Source organism: Zea mays, chromosome 10, assembly GCF_902167145.1.
Source record: "Zea mays cultivar B73 chromosome 10, Zm-B73-REFERENCE-NAM-5.0, whole genome shotgun sequence".
Classification (NCBI taxonomy): Eukaryota; Viridiplantae; Streptophyta; class Magnoliopsida; order Poales; family Poaceae; genus Zea; species Zea mays.
The window spans coordinates 117015088-117031106 of NC_050105.1; the positions used below are offsets into that span (position 1 = coordinate 117015088).

The 16019-nt window shown below is 43.9% G+C and overlaps 1 protein-coding gene across 3 annotated transcripts; it reads left to right on the forward strand.

Annotated features, from left to right (window-relative positions):
- Positions 1-1640: 1640 nt before the first annotated feature.
- On the forward strand, positions 1641-7950 carry LOC103164604 (uncharacterized). 3 transcript variants are annotated; one of them, XM_008664088.4, is made up of 9 exons: positions 1641-1884; positions 1993-2727; positions 3317-3478; positions 5829-5912; positions 6350-6428; positions 6521-6666; positions 6826-6894; positions 7012-7177; positions 7279-7776. In XM_008664088.4, exons 2-9 carry the CDS (start codon positions 2065-2067, stop codon positions 7527-7529), a joined length of 1620 nt encoding a protein of 539 aa, XP_008662310.1. In that variant the 5' UTR covers positions 1641-1884; positions 1993-2064; the 3' UTR covers positions 7530-7776. The 3 variants fall into 3 exon arrangements, with proteins under 3 accessions (XP_008662310.1, NP_001313365.1, NP_001278779.1); NM_001326436.1 differs by having other exon boundaries at positions 1703-1884; positions 2009-2727; positions 7279-7684; NM_001291850.1 differs by having other exon boundaries at positions 1743-2727; positions 7279-7950.
- Positions 7951-16019: the final 8069 nt, after the last annotated feature.

Here is a 16019-nt window from a genome sequence, read left to right on the forward strand (position 1 = left end):
GCCGTCCAGTTCATCGTCCATCTGAAGTCCAACCTGCCATGTAAGTCGCTACTGACTGGCCATGAATTCTTGTACGCTCGGACGACGGTCTTTGCTAACGTTGTGTGAGTGTCCTCGAACATGATGTATGTAGAGGAGTAGCGCATCCGGTGGTGTAACGGCCAGGTGTACTACATTGCTAATGAGCCCGAGGTGCACTTCGTCTGACAGCCCAGCCAAGAGTCATCGGTACTCGCCATGTCACGCGCGTTCGACGACTACTATATCATGGATTGTGGCGTCATATCGGCGCCGGAGGTGACGCAGAGGAGGACCGACAGCAATGATCAGTTGGTCATCCTCCCACCGTCGGGGTAACTTTTTATGCTGGCCTGCCTTGAATTCTCTTCGCAAACACAAACAATTGTTTTTTTGTTTGAGCAAGCGCGTATGGTGGTGCGTGCTTGATGACTAACGATGTACGAGGGAACTTTTTCCGGCAGGCTTGGGGCGTGCTCTCCAATGATGAGACCATGGAAATCGTGGCATATATCGAAGTCTGTATGATACTGATGGTTGCAATGTAGTGATGAAACAAATAGATTAAAATAACAAAATTTATGTATGACCAGGATCACAAATGAATTATGAAACATTTTCTCATAACAATATAACACACATTTTGTATATAAGTTACCGTGGTATTATATGTCCCCGTTGCAACGCACGAGCACTCACCTAGTTTAGTTCTTGTGTTTGGTAAATTAGAGACTAAAAGAGACTAAATTGAAGGGACTAAAAATTAGCCCATGTAACCAAACGGGGCCTTACTAATCTCTTGTTGCTCTAATCTTTAAGGTGTCGTTTGGTTCACACATTGGTAATGTAATGTATAACTCATAACGTTAAATTATATTTGTTTAAGTTCAACCGTAATCTATACCTAGAGATGGCAATGGGGACCCGATCCCCGATTCCCCGCGGGGAATTCCTCTATTAGGGGATGGGGATGGGGACGTTTCTTCCCCCACGGGGATGTAAACGGGGGAAAATTCTCCCCCGACGGGTAAACGGGGACGGGGATGGAGAAGCATTCCCCATCCCCGTTCCCCGCGGGGACCCGTTAAACGTACATGTGACAATGATTTCATGTAATAGTTAATGATAAAAAATAAAGAATTACCTTGTCAAGAGATTATCCGTTGTACAAATACATTGATTTTAATGTGCACAAAATGATTTTTACATCTAACAATGTGTATAAGTGATAATGTTTTACATTAATAACAATAAAGTACAGTTTAATTATAATTTAAGCGGGGATGGGGATCCTCGACGGGGATTTATCCCCGCGGGGAACGGGGATGGGGAAGAAATGTCTCCCGCAAGCATTCGTGGGGATCCCCGCGAGGAAATTTTTTCGTCGCGGGGACGGGTTTGGGGAGCTAAAACCCGACGGGGAATTCCCCGTTGCCATCCCTATCTATACCACACTAGAAATGGATACCAGCTTATTCAAACTTGTTACTATCGATATTCGAGTCTGAATTATTACTATTATCTTTTATATTATATTTGGTGAAATAAACAGAACCTAAAATTTGAGACTAAAAAATATTGGTGGGGTTGAGGCTGAACACGGCCCAGGTCGGCCCTACTGCATGACGCCTAGCTAGACCTCAAAGCATCACACACACACCATCGTCCTCTCCTTTGCCAGCGCCGCCGAACCCGCCACCAGCCTTCTCCCATCCTCGAAGCACGGAAGGCTCCCAGAAGGAGCTCTCACCTCGCAGCCATCTCTGGCACGTCCGTCCTTCTTCTCCCTCGGTCCCTCCCCTTCTCCACAGCTATCGGATTGGCGTTGGAGTGGAGATCGACCCGGGCTCGGAATTCCCTTCGTTGGTAAGGAACCCTAATTTGGTCAGATGGGATTTCCAACTTCGACAAAGCCCGCGAGGTCGATCGATCTCAGTTGACGCGAGGGATTGGAAAACTAAGTTGCGGGTGTAGTTAATTTTCTAGGAAGATTGGGGTTTCAGCTCAAACTCCCATGCTCGACGCTGAGGACGACCCTGGCGGGAGATGACGAGGATCTTCGTGCAGCGCGGGACCGCCGGCTCCTCGTCCAGCTCCGGCCGCTCGGACACGCAGCCAGTGCAGCCGGCAGCAGCTGCCCGGGAGGAGGAGTTGCCGCTGCAACCTCAACCACAGCTGCCGGAGCTATTGGCCATAGATGATACAACTGATAATTTAAATGAGGGCAGCGAGAATATCAGCAATAAGCCTTTGAGGACGGATGACACCATTTCAGAGAGCTCAAGCTCCGCAGAGGAGAGGGCTGCCAGGGAGAAGCCTCTTAAGGATGACTCTAATGTAATCAACCCCACTTTCTTAGTAGAGGAACCTGTAGGGATCCAGATCCCTGATCAGATTGAGCATGAAAATTCTGTGCTGTCAGTCACTGGTTCATCACAGATGGCAGGTGCAGCATCGCACCCACCACCACCGCCAGCTCCACCTCCAAAACCATTGTTGGGGAATAATGGCTTGCGGAGAATGGGGCCTGGAAGTTCGAATAGTGTGCGGATTGGATCTTCAAGAAGGCCAGTAGCTTGGCCACTAGTGGCAGCCCGGACATCTGCTTCAGGTTCTCGGCCTTCTTCACCTAGGTCACTTGTTGATGGGGAAGGTTACAACAGTGCTGATGAACAGGGCCCCTGTTATGCCTTGAGTTATGATGATTCGGTAATGATTTCCAGCTGTCTTGTTTTGCATTTTTATGAGCTTTAACCCCTCCTATGACATTTACAGCAGTACTATATTCATTACCATTATTGTATACTAATAATGTGGATATACAATTCTAGATGTTTAGCGTCCTGTATAGTTAGACAATATGCTCCTAGGTAGGTTGGCTGTGTTTTCTATGTGTATGATGATAATTTGAATATGAATTTTATATTTCCTCCTGGTGTCAGTCTGTCAGATAGCAGAATCATTCTTATTACTTTAGCTATTTTATTGTGAATAATATAGGCAGACACAAATTTTAGTCAAGAGAGCCTCATTTTTTTTCTTGCTTATATAGTAACAATTTACTGAGTCACTAGGTCATGAGTTTGAAGCAGCCTCTCCGCATTTGCTGGGGGGGGGGGGGGGGAGGAGGAGGATTGCTGCGGTTTATCCCTCCCTAGACACCACTTATCTGGGAGCCTCCGCCACTGGCTCTGCCCCTATTTAATATTGTAGCTGTTTATGTTGTGTACACGAGTCAGTGTAATATTGTATGATCGTATTTTTTGCAACTTCTCATCTAATTTATTTTGTGCCTCAGGAAAGGGAGCGTATGTTTGACCATGACCTAAGGCGAGTGAAAGGGTTGGAAATCAGAAAGATGGCCGAAGATGGGAACTGTCTATTCAGAGCTGTTGCTGATCAAGTTTATGGAGACGCAGAAGCTTATGACATGGCTAGGCAGATGTGTGTTGATTATATGGTAGGTTTCGTCTTTGCATCCAGCACTAATCATCTGGTTTATATCTTGTTAGGATAATCTTTTGCTTATCCAGTGCTTTAAATTAATAAATTTTAACCATCAAAGTTCTGACATGTCTTGCCATATTTTGCAAGCCAAGTTAATATATTGCACTTATTTACGGACATTAAATACTTAGCTTAATTAGTTTTTACGTAGTCATGACTTGTGAGACATAATTGATATGAAGTGAAAAGTGCGCTGAGAAGTTGAGACGACCAAGTTTGCAATCATAATGTTATGGAAATGGTCGCCACCTGGTTCCATGTTTTCAGCCGATAGCAAGTAATGGTTTCTGCCTGGATGGTTAACTGTCTCCAGCTCTAATCTAGGTAGGCATGGATGAGCCATTTCAAGATTGGGGTTATGTCCGTTCCCAGAAAAAAAGTTTCTGCTATTTTTGTTGCCTTTTGACATATTAAGAATATTATCCATTGCTATATTTGATGTAAAAACGATGTGAAAACCTTATTAAATCCTATGAATCTTCAAAGAAAGTCCCAACTCAAGCCTCAATGTATGGGCATATGGCCTATCCATCTTTTCCTGTCTTGCAGGATTCGTCTCCATTTCTGTTTATAGTGTTATTTTTCTACCTTTCTCCTTTGATAGTTAGTCATTTGGTATGTGGTATAATCATTAAGCATTAAGGGTTCATATGTCTTTCAATGAGAATAAACATTATTTTCAATATTGGTCTAGTAAGTTGTAAAAAGGAACAATTTGTTTTCTTATCCAGATTTGAGTAATTGCATGTGTATTATATGTGGCAGGGGTTGAAAATGGTGTGGATAATCTTAATTGTTTCCGAATCATTTTTCAAATTTATGATATCATTTTGTGGTGATGGATTAGGTCACAAGGGACATACAAGGGGATATCCCTTGGTATATGTTTCTTGCGGACGATGTAGTGCTAGTTGATGAAAGCTGGATAGGAGTAAATAGGAATTTGGAGTTGTGGCGGAGACTCTAGAGTCCAAAGGTTTTAGTCTCCGTAGAACTAAAGCTGAATATATGAGATGTGACTTCGGCACCACTAATGAGGAAGAAAATATTAATTTGGAAGGTCAAGTAGTGTCTAGGAAGGATACCTTTTGGTATTTAGGATCAATGCTACAGAGTGATGTGATATTTATGACGATGGTAGCCATAGAATCAAAACATGGTGCATGAAGTGGCGTGAGCATTTTATAATTTATGTGACAAGAGGGTATCACATACGTTAAAAGGCAAGTTTTATGCGACGACAGTTAGATTTGCTATGTTGTATTGTGTAAAATGTTTGCCTACAAAAAAGACAACATGCTCAGCAGATAAGTGTTGTGGAAATACACATGTTGCATTGAATTTTTTTAGTCATACAAGAAGGGATCGAGTCCCGAACAATGATATACGTGATAGGCTAGGGGTAACACCAATTTGAAGACTTGTCCAATACCAGTTGAAATGGTTTGGACATCTTTAACGGAGACCTCTAGTGCGTAGTGGAATCCTAAGGCGCGATGGCAATAGGAAGAGAAGCAAGAGAGGCCGAAGTTGACATGCGAAGAGGCATGGAAAGGAGACTTGAAAGGATGTAATATACCCAAAGATTTAGCCTTGAATAGGAGTGCATGGAAAACAACTGTCCACATGCCTGAACCTTGACTTGTGGTTTATGTTGGGTTTTACCTCTAGCCTATCCCAACTTGCTTGGGACTAAAAGATTTGTTGTTATTGTTGTATGGTATTATTTCCAACCGTTTCCAATTTTACAAAAACATAAATCTTGTCAACTTTTAACTGATTTCATTATCCTTCTCTTAGGCCCGTTTGTTTCGTTGGAATTGAATTCTATTCTAATAATCATAATTTTGACACAAACTAATTAAGTTAATATATTTGTATGTTATCCTAAATCATATGAGAGAGATAGTTATACACTACACTTATGCTATAGAGGAGCAAGTAGAAGAGTGTGATATAAGTTGTATATTAGAAAAGTAGCATATAAATCTATAGAATCAATTTACATCTCTCACCCTATGAATTTGAGATAGGCTTTTATATAAACTTTGGAAAGTTGTGGAATGTCACGTTCTAAAAAAATAGTCTACTTCATTAGTTAGATTCTAATTCCTCAAAATGAACGGAAACAACAGGGCCTTACTGTTTTCAATTGTTTTGTATTTGTAACGTCTTTTCTGACCATTTTCATCCTTAATGTAACCAGATATCTCTCTGCATGCAATACCATGAATTCTCATTGTCCATTACTTTGTTATCCATGCAGTCAAAACAGTCATCGTCGTTTTCTATTTCATTTTCAGGAAAGGGAACGGGATCATTTCTCTCAGTTCATAACTGAAATTGAAAGTTTTACATTATACTGTAAGAGGAAAAGGAGAGATAAGGTTAGTTACTAAATATGTGCATTATGTGCTTCACACCTCTCTATTAGTTCATTTTCTTTTCCAAATCATCGAAGTCAGGGCGGATAACCTAATATGGTGTTAACCTTGTGTTGTGAGTTATAAAACCTATAAAATTGGCCAAACAACTGTTCTACATATTATTTTTCTTTTGTTTTCTTGTCCCCTTTCAAGCGTCCTGGACTTATTTGGATCTGCATTAATATTTACTAATACATGCCTACATGCAGCAGATCATTGATTTTGTCCTAACTTTGGAAACATTTCACCGATATTAAATAAACGCTTAATTGGATACCGTGAGCAGCTGCCTTTATAATATGACCTAACAGAATATGAAATTCTAAAAGGAGAAATTAATCATTGTTTCCCATTTCATTTCAAAACTCCTATCTTAATTGGTTGTTCGATTGTTTAAGGTTTATGGCAACAATGTTGAGATCCAGGCATTTGCAGAGATGTACAATCGTCCCATTCACATATATTCCTACAGTACAGGTAAAATTTGCTAAAGCATTTAACTTATCCTTGCTGCTCATTATTTAATGCTAGCTAGTATCAGCTCATTAACATGTTTGCTGTTATTGCAGAGCCCATTAATATTTTTCAAGGAAGCTATAACACAGACGTTCCTCCAATTAGATTAAGTTACCATCATGGTAATCATTACAATTCAGTGGTTGATCCCCGACGGCAGACAGTTGGGGCAGGACTTGGATTTAGCTCCCTTAGAGGGGTAATCCTTTACTTCACCGAACCTTTTCTTTGTCTGCATGTAGTAGTCAGTACACATTTAGTCATTTTCTTGACATAAGTGGTTATGTTGTCAATCATAACAGTTTACTGTGTCAGGTTGGTGGCCTTGTTAAATAATCTTACCATTCCCTTTTTGTAGACAAATAATGTTGACAGGGACCAGGTGAAGGCTGCAATAAAAGCTCAGCAAGACCAGCAAATTGAGAATGTAAGTACTGCTAGTTATTTCCATGTGTCGTTGCCATCCTGATATTCTCACAAATCAGTCCAGCCTCATCTAAAGAACGTCATGGCATATACTTCATTCTTGTTTTCGCGATGTCAGGCACTTTTAGCAGAAGGGCGATTCTACTCTGATCTGGAGTTAACAGAGAGGGAAATAGAACGGATGGTGATGGAGTCCTCTCGTTCAGAATATCTCGCCAAGGAGAAAAAGCTTAACATTCGGGAGTCATCGACATCAAGGGCAGAGCCATCTTCATCCGCCGCAAGTAAGGCTACCTTTTTTTTTTTTTGCATTTTGAGAACTCTTTGATGTCCTGCCAATCAGTTTGCTTGAAACTGGCATGCTTTGCTGTCGGCTGTCCTGCAGTTAGTGGTTCCTCCCGTTCAGTTGCTGGAGCTGATAGAGGCAAAGAGGACTACTTTGTGCTTCCAGATACTGCACTGACTCGCAGCATGCAGTTGCTCCTCGCAATGGGCTTCAGCTACATCCAGGTCATGGAGGCCTACAGCATATTCGGCGAGGACGTGGACTCGATGGTCTGCTACCTGTTGGAGACAGGAGGCACCGGAGCCTCAGCGGGCGGTAGCAATCGCCGGAAAGGAAAGGCTGCTGAGTGATCTGCACACCTTCATTGCTGTGGATGTAATCGTTGATCGAAATCGTTGGGCATGAGGAAGCATACCAGATAATGACAGCCTTGTGAGTTGATATGTCGATATACCTGCTACCTTTTGGGTGATGAATAAATGGTACTCACACTTGAGACTTCTCGATGCCGTTTGGTTGCTTAAGTTAAATAATTAATGGTTGGTGGTGGCTGGGATTCAGGGAAAATTAATGTTAATCATTGGTAATTTTTTGGTGTATGTTTATTTAAACTTTTAAAAAATACTTTCCAAAATGTGAGATCTGCATTGTTTTGAGAACTGAGGGAGTAGATGTTTTTTTTCATTTAGGTGTTGTTTGGTTCACAAAATGTAATGTAAATGTCAACGTTAATGATTCGCACTTAAGTACAAAATGTAATGTAAATGTCAACGTTAATGATTCGCACTTAAGTACCAGCAGTAACAAGTTTAAATAAGCTCATATCAATTTTTAGCATGATATTTGATTACGGTTGTTAGTTACAATCATGTTACAAATATGTGAACTGTATTGTATCTTACTTTTCCTTTTGTTTTCAAGGAATTAAAATGATCCTAGGAAGTTAGGAGGTGTTTGAAAAAAAAACTCTGGTAATCGAGTTACGGTGTTCGGCTGACTCACATTCTTTAGTATGGTGCTCCTTCAATCAAAACAATGTCTTATGCAACAACATAGTAGTATTTTCTCTAAACGTGGACACCCGTCTAAAAGGATTACCTTTTTCTAGGACTAGGAGAGTTGGGTCCCAACCAAAGGAGTATATAAGCAAAATAGATTTCTAAAAAACTATAAATTTCTCTATTTTAATCTATAATCTCTTACCCTAGATTTTCTAGATTTCTATTATCCAGATTTTCAAAAATCATATCCAGCTTCCCCTGCTTAGGCTGACTGCAGCGGTCTCCGCTGAGCAGTCCTCTCCCCTTGCTAGCGGCTACAGCCCCCTCCCATTGGCCCGCAGCGCTGCCCCTATGCGCCCCTCTACACGTCGGCCCTCTTTTCTCTCCCTCCCAATCCAGTGGTTCACTGTTCAACCCCTCCGGCACTGTTCTGTGGGTCCACGAGTAATTATAGTAGATGAAAAATTGATAGTAGATGAAAGGTAGGTATAGAAAATGATATTTATAGTTGTAGTGGGTATAGGGGGTATTTAGGGGAAACCACTGCGGAAGATGAAAAAGTAGGGAATAAACTGTTTATGACGTGACCCAAAAAAGTGATATAGGGGAAGAAATTTAGAGGGAACCACTGCGGATAGTCTTATAGGATCGAATCATTTATTTTCTATTCAAAGGTCACCCACCTGACTTATTGTCGACTTTCACTCGATGTCACCTCCTAGCAGCAGCTAGAGTTGCCACTATCTTCCTACGCCCGACTTTGAAAGTTGGCGATGTGGCTTATCCATCCCTAAGATATCGTACCTTATTCTCATCAACCTTTCAACATTGCTCATCGCTAACATCCATGATGTTGGTCCATATCTAATATTGCCCTCTTCAACACTTCTCTGGCCCCCACTTTGATGTTTGGTGATTGCGAGACTCTATCCCTATGGAAGACGATGACACAATACCTATCACTTTAGCTACCATACACACTACTTGTCTAGGACGCCATGCATATGTTGGACTGGGCATGATTATAGCCATGATGCTTTGGCCTAGTGTTGTGGGTGTAGGCCCCCCATGACATGGCGTACCACTCCTTTACCGATGATGAAATGATATTGATATCGAATCGACTCGTTAAAGAGGCTAGGATAGCGCCATTCCTGCCATGTTGCCAAGATATCATAATCTTACAAAATCTATAGTTGATACAGGTTTCAATCAAACAACTTTCAGCTTTCTCACGGCCATCAGCTTGCAGTAACTTTCTCACAGCTCAGATAAAATCAGATTTTCAGGAACGTATAGTTGAACCAAACACACCCTTAATTTTAATGCTTTATATGTCTTGGTGCCTTAGAAAGAAATGAATTACAAAGAGCACAATTTAAAACTATCGATGTAACAAGAGCTACCATATGTCATTGTTCGAGGAAGGTTATACCATTGGATATTGGAAATATGTCTTTTGAAGACCCAGCGAGTAGAAGAAAATCGAAGATAGATCTGATTGATATCAGTCTCATACCCTAAAGCTCCAAGCCCCTAGGGTGATGCCCACTTCTGCCTAAGTCCGGGACCCCTAAGCCAAGGGACCAAGGTCCGCCCTCCCTCGGCCTTCGGGGTCCCAATAAGAGGGATAAGACCCAGTCTATGGAGCCCTCAAGACCCCCAACTTAGCTAAGTTTGGGGGTATCAACAAGCCGAAGCCACAATCAAAGACCCTTATACATTCCTCAGGGCGCCCCTAGGGGCGTGACGACCCTAGATGAAGACTCCCACGAGGCTACATGACCTTAGAAAAAGATACATGTAGGACAAGATAGCCTCAAACGGTATATCCATAGGGCAAGACAACCTCGAGTGTAAGGCCTCAGGCATCACAAGCGCCTCTAATCAAGACAACCACGTGATGTGGGACAATCAAGGTAAGGTTTTCGTCTATCACATTAAACATGGCGAACGATGTTATAGTCAAGAAAGTATAGTTACACCACAACTAAGGTTGTAGGCGCACCCGCGACCATAGTGTAGTGTGTGCCAATGTTTCTGTAGTCACGCCTGAATGTGCTAATGTACCCATAAGCATTATAAGGTACATATAACTACACCATTTACCAACTATGCCATAGTCAACGATTTGGACGTCATACTTGCCACTATGACATGATGTATCTACCGCTGTAGAACGTGTACTACGTACGACTCCATGTATGTGATAAGATAGAAATAGTTGAACCTCTGTTGGGAAGAGCCTATTGTCCACCAACAATGTAACTCCCCCTTTGCTATAAAATAAAGGAGTAGAGCAACGTACAAGGGAGATTCTCATAGTCCAGACCATTAGACGAAGGTGAACCATAAGCCAGCTAATGAAGAACTCCCACTAAAACCCAAAGGAAAAAGAGAACTACTTGGTCATCAGGCTCAGTCTTTTTCTAAGCATGTAATCTTCTTCGCTGCCACTTTTATCAATCTATCATACACAAGGAGGATGCACGGTATGTTGGGGCGAAGGCGTAACGTCCCCCCTCGCTCGAGAGGCCCGCACTAGAGGATTCAAGACTGAAGACCACGAAGGCCTAAAGATTGAAGCCACACTTTGAAGTTCATAGGGACAACGTGCATGTGAAGACTCAGGCGTTACCTTAGCCCGGACAGGCCAAGGTGAAGACCACCAAGGACTCTGGAGATCGAACAATCAGGACTGCGAAGATCATGCATTGTAATCTGTCATATTGTAAAAGGGGGCCGTGTATAGTCGGCCCATGTTACAGGGCCCCGACCGTAGGCCTCCACGCTGGCAGGGCTGATGGAGGGTCAACTCATGTTTGTAATTGATTACGTTGTAATGACCCGCCATAACCACTCAGAGAGGAATATTCCGGGGATAACGTAGGTAACTGAGGGTGTAATCGTCTTTGGCGAGGCAGAGCCGACCCCCGCTACCTATAAATACCCCGTACTGCATCATTGCGGGGGACGAAGAAAAAACATTGTTGTCCTAATACCTTGCGTTTACTGGCATCAAATCGTTTCTTATTCTCCCCTTGTTTGAGCTTGGCTGACCACGAGTTAGTTGGTTCCAACACGGTAGTATGTTTCTGTGACCCGAACATTTATAAACCATAAGTGTGCTGATAGCCATAGCGATACCCCGGATCCAATGCCCACTTAGTAATATCTAAGTTTATTTTTAAATCAAAAAACAAAAGTGCCATCCCTAGATATTGTAGCAAGGGTTTGTATTTCATTAATCTATGATGCCTTATACTCTTAACTATACCAAATTATTACTAAATTCACGTCACTAACGGAATCAATCGCTTTGCCGAGTGCCTGAAGCACTCGGCGAAGCCTTAAAAACACTCGGCAAAGGCTTTGCCGAGTGTTACACTCGGCAAAGAAAGCTCGGCAAACAGTGCATCGGCAAAGCCTTCTTTGCCGAGTGCTTTTTCTCGGGCACTCGGCAAACCTCTTTGCCGAGTGCCAGAGAGCACTCGGCAAAGAAAAGCGGCCGTTACGGCGCCGGGTGACGGAGACGGCGGCTTTGCCGAGTGTCCCTGGTGACACTCGGCAAAGAAGTTATCTTTGCCGAGTGTCTTCCAGGCAGCACTCGACAAAGAATCCATCTTTGCCGAGTGCCACTTGGGACACTCGACAAAGAACCCGACAGGGAGGGTCCCCATGTCAGGCTCTTTGCCGAGTGTTCTGTGCGGCACTCGGCAAAGCCGACCTCTTTGCCGAGTGCCAGCAACATAACACTCGGTAAAGAACCTAAGCCGGTGCCCAGGTCTGTGCTCTTTGCCGAGTGTTATGACCCTGACACTCGGCAAAGCGCCTCTTTGCCGAGTGTTACACTCGGCAAAGTGACCAGTATATACCTTTTTTATTTGTTTTTTGTATTCCATCCACACAAACAGAAGATATCACATATATATCACATATATACATCACAGATATCATCACAGACATAAATAGCCAACACAAACATAAAACTGTCACCACAAACATAAATATCCATCACAAACATAAGTGTTCAACACAAGTATTAAACACAAACATAAGTCTCAAACGTCGCAAGCTCTCACATAAGTATCAAACACAGACATAAGTATTATACATAAGTTCTGAAGTCTAAAATAATGAAAACACAACACTCATGGAGGTGGGCGGTTTGACCGGGGCTGCGTTGGGCTGAACCCTTCCGGAGGGTTGTTGGATGCCGCCCCAGATTGGCCCTGCACAGAGAAGAGATTGCATGTGTTATACCAGATGCATTACAAACATCTAACTACAATTTTGATACTCACAAGAGTGTGGAAGAGAGCAGGGTCAACTGGAGGGAACAATGGAGGTGGCGGAGCGATGCCCTGTGCGGCGCTAAGGCTTTGCATGTACTGGAACATCTCCGCCATCCTATGATGATCTGCCCGGCGCTCCGCCTCCCGCTCCGCCATCATCCTCGCCTCCATCTCGTGACGTTCCCTCCTCTCTTCTTCTAGTTGGGTCTGTAATATTACAAGCCAACGTTATAGTAACTCAAAGAGTAGGTATATAACTCAAGGAAGGACGAGTTACAGAAGCACTAACCTCGAGTTGCTGTATGCGATGCTGTGAGCTGTCGTGCCGAGATCGTATGGCTGGACTGGAGTCCGTGCTCCTTGCTCTCACCTGAGACAGAGTGGGAGTGGAGGACGAGTCGATTGCCCCATCGGCAATCCAGTACCGCCCATGTCTCTTGCCTCCTCCGACCCTCATGAGCACATCGGGGTCGATCGGCTCGGTGCTCGGATCATAGTCTGGGCCATGGACCTCCTGCGCCATGGCGGTGTAGTCATGGAGGCGGCTGTAGACGACGGGGTTGGTGTAGGCCTCGGGCCCGTCATCTGGGTTGTAGGTGACGTCGGACGTCGCCTTACCCTTATGGGCCATAGCATAGGCCGAGAAGGTGGAGCAAGGTCTGCCACCATGTGACGCCGACTGCAACAAAAACCAACGAGATAGTTAGAAATAATATCTAACTTAGTGCTATATATCTAAATAAAAAAGGTGGCGTACCCATGCTTCGGCATATTGGCCCAAGCTCTGGCTGCCTTGGTGGTGGGAGGGGCCTTGCATCATCAAACATCGTTCCCGGCTAGCTGTGTGCGCCTCGTCCCACTCAGCCGAACACCACCTATCCACCATCTGCTCCCAGCACAGAGGATGTGTGGCACACCAATGTGGAATCATCTACAAAGTAAACATGTAAAGTGCATATCAGAAGATAAAATAAAATTCATGCATGGAGTACTGGTACCAAACATGCATGACTTTACCTGCAGGTACTGCTCCCTGGTCAACGACATGGTTCGGGCTTGAGGTTTGGTCACCTTCTCCCCAAGGACGAAGCTGTGGTAGGTGATGATGGCCTGGATGCGGGCCTCATAGTGCATGTCCACGACGAGCTTCTTACGGCTCATGGTGGCCACCACATCCGCCCTAGCCTCGTATTCAGCATCGCATCTGAAGAAATCCTGCATACAAAAACGATGTATCCATACATTATTTCAAGAATTTGCAACGAATGCGACATATTTTACATTATACTAAGACTTACCCACAGCTCTTGCTTCACCCGCTCCGCCTTGTTATTGAATTCCCTGCCGTCCCGGTCTACTGCATCGGGGGCGACGGTGTAGTGGTCGAAGGTGAAGGCTGGGCCCGTCACTCCGACGTACTCCACAAGTCCAGGGAAGTGTTCCCTGCACACCAGGTCGAGGATGTTATTGGGGGGGCAACGATGACCCCAGCATAATCCAAAACCGTCCAAGACCTGTTCAAGTGATAAATAAAAAGTATTAGTTTATATTATGATTTTGAACACATAATATGAACAAGAATGAAGAACATAAAGTTACATACCTCTCCCCTTCCGGCTGAATCAGCGGCCGTCTGTCCCGAAGTATGGGACGCGGTGGGAGACTCGCGGGGCCTCGCAGGTAGATGCTCCTCGAACTAGAGCCGCCTGAACCTGAGGCGTCCTGCTGCTGGTCGTCGTCGTCTTACTGCTGGTCGTCGTTGTCCTGAGGCGCTGCCTGCTCTGCCTCGTCCTGCTGCGCTGCCTGCTCTGCATCGTCCGCCGTCCTACTCCTCCTCCCCCTCCTCCTCCTCAGGAAACCGCCCACCATATTTGTCCAACAACCTACAATTAAGAGTAAACAAATAAGCACATATAAAAAGATGTATTTAAAAACAGGTGCGAAATAAAAAGTCATATAGCATTACATCGATTAAAAATAATCTTCATATGTGTCGGGGTTAGCCGGATCATAACTCTCATCATCACTATCAAGCATTTCAATCTCAACACCATCGGAAGACGCGACCTCGTCATTAATGTCATTGCCTTCAAGGATTACTAAGTCATTATCATTTTGCACCTCATCATCCTCCTCATCAACAACCATTTCAATATCTACGTCCATTCCGATAGCTTCAGTTAAGTCTATCTCAAATCGCCCTTCTAGCCCATCTTCTTGGAAGAACTCTCCATCATATGTGTCTGGGTCTAAGTTGTAATCTTCATCGTTAGGAACAGGTAACCTCCCGTGCGGCGATACCTTATACACAACATCCCAACCCTTAAGATGTTCTTTCGTTTGACACACATATGGGAGATAATACACTTGTGTGGCCTGTTGGGCCACGATATAGACATCGTCTCCTGCTAAGGTGGAATCTTGTCCAATTTCGACTATCCCAAGATTAGAATGTGTCCGTCTCGTCACTTGAGGGTCAAACCAATGACATTTGAATATCACTGGAGTAAGAGGTTTGGAACCATAAAAATTGAGCTCATATATTTCTTCGATTCGTCCAAAATAATCAACATTGTCAAGGCCCGGCGTAAAGACTCCAGAACACGTTGTTTTCCGATTGGGCCGACTTTTGTCGTAGTGTGTTGTGCGAAAACGGTATCCATTGACGTCATAGCCAGAATATTTCTTGACCCTATAAGCAAAGCCGTTGGCTACTTGTCTCAACTCGGCACTCATAGACGGATCTCTTTGGCCCTGCAAGTATTCGCAAGTTAAAAGACGCTAAATTGAGTTCAAAGACGTATCTCTTTTACAAACTAAGCACGTACCTTACGTTTGAACCAGGAAATGAAATCAGGCAACCCATTTCTCGCACCCTTTCTAAGAAGAGCGTCATATTCCTGTGGAGTGGGGTCCCTTGATCGACACCAGAATTCATGAAGAAATTGTTCCATGTATGGCGTCACCTCTTCAAGGTTGGTCAATACGTATAGCATGATATGCCGCCACTCTTCATGTGTCAGGGTCTTGGTGGTCGAGCCACTTGCGCTTCCGAGTTGGCCTCGAAATATGCTAAGGTTCGATTCATTGTCGCCATCATTGTAACGAGGGGGTGGATTATGCACGCTCAGCAGTTTGTCACCATAATAAGTTGTTGTGAAGTTTGAGACCTCCTCTAGAATGTATGCCTCTGCAATGGAAGCCTCGATTTTGCATTTATTTCTACATTTCTTTCGAATAGTTTTTAGACATCTCTCGATTGGATAGCACCAACGTCCATCCACGGGGCCCCCCATTCGTGCCTCATAGGGGAGATGAAGAATCAAATGCTGCATTGGATTGAAGAAGCCGGGTGGAAATATCTTCTCAAGCTTACACAGTAACACGGGGGCCAATCTTTCCAAGTCTGCAACCACGGTCCGAGATAACTCTTTTGCACAAAGCTGACGGAAGAAATAGCTCAACTCTGAAAGCGCTAGCCAGACATGCTCAGGGACATAGCCTCGAACCATCGCAGGAAGAATCCGTTCAATCCATATGTGGA

What these genes read in the sequence shown, in the direction of transcription:
- LOC103164604 (XM_008664088.4), top strand. Translation starts at nt 2,065, where the DNA reads ATGACGAGGATCTTCGTGCAGCGCGGGACCGCCGGCTCCTCGTCCAGC. An exon ending in CCTTGAGTTATGATGATTCG is followed by an intron (nt 2,728 to 3,316) that starts GTAATGATTTCC and finishes TTTGTGCCTCAG; the next exon opens with GAAAGGGAGCGTATGTTTGA. An exon ending in AAGACCAGCAAATTGAGAAT is followed by an intron (nt 6,895 to 7,011) that starts GTAAGTACTGCT and finishes TCGCGATGTCAG; the next exon opens with GCACTTTTAGCAGAAGGGCG.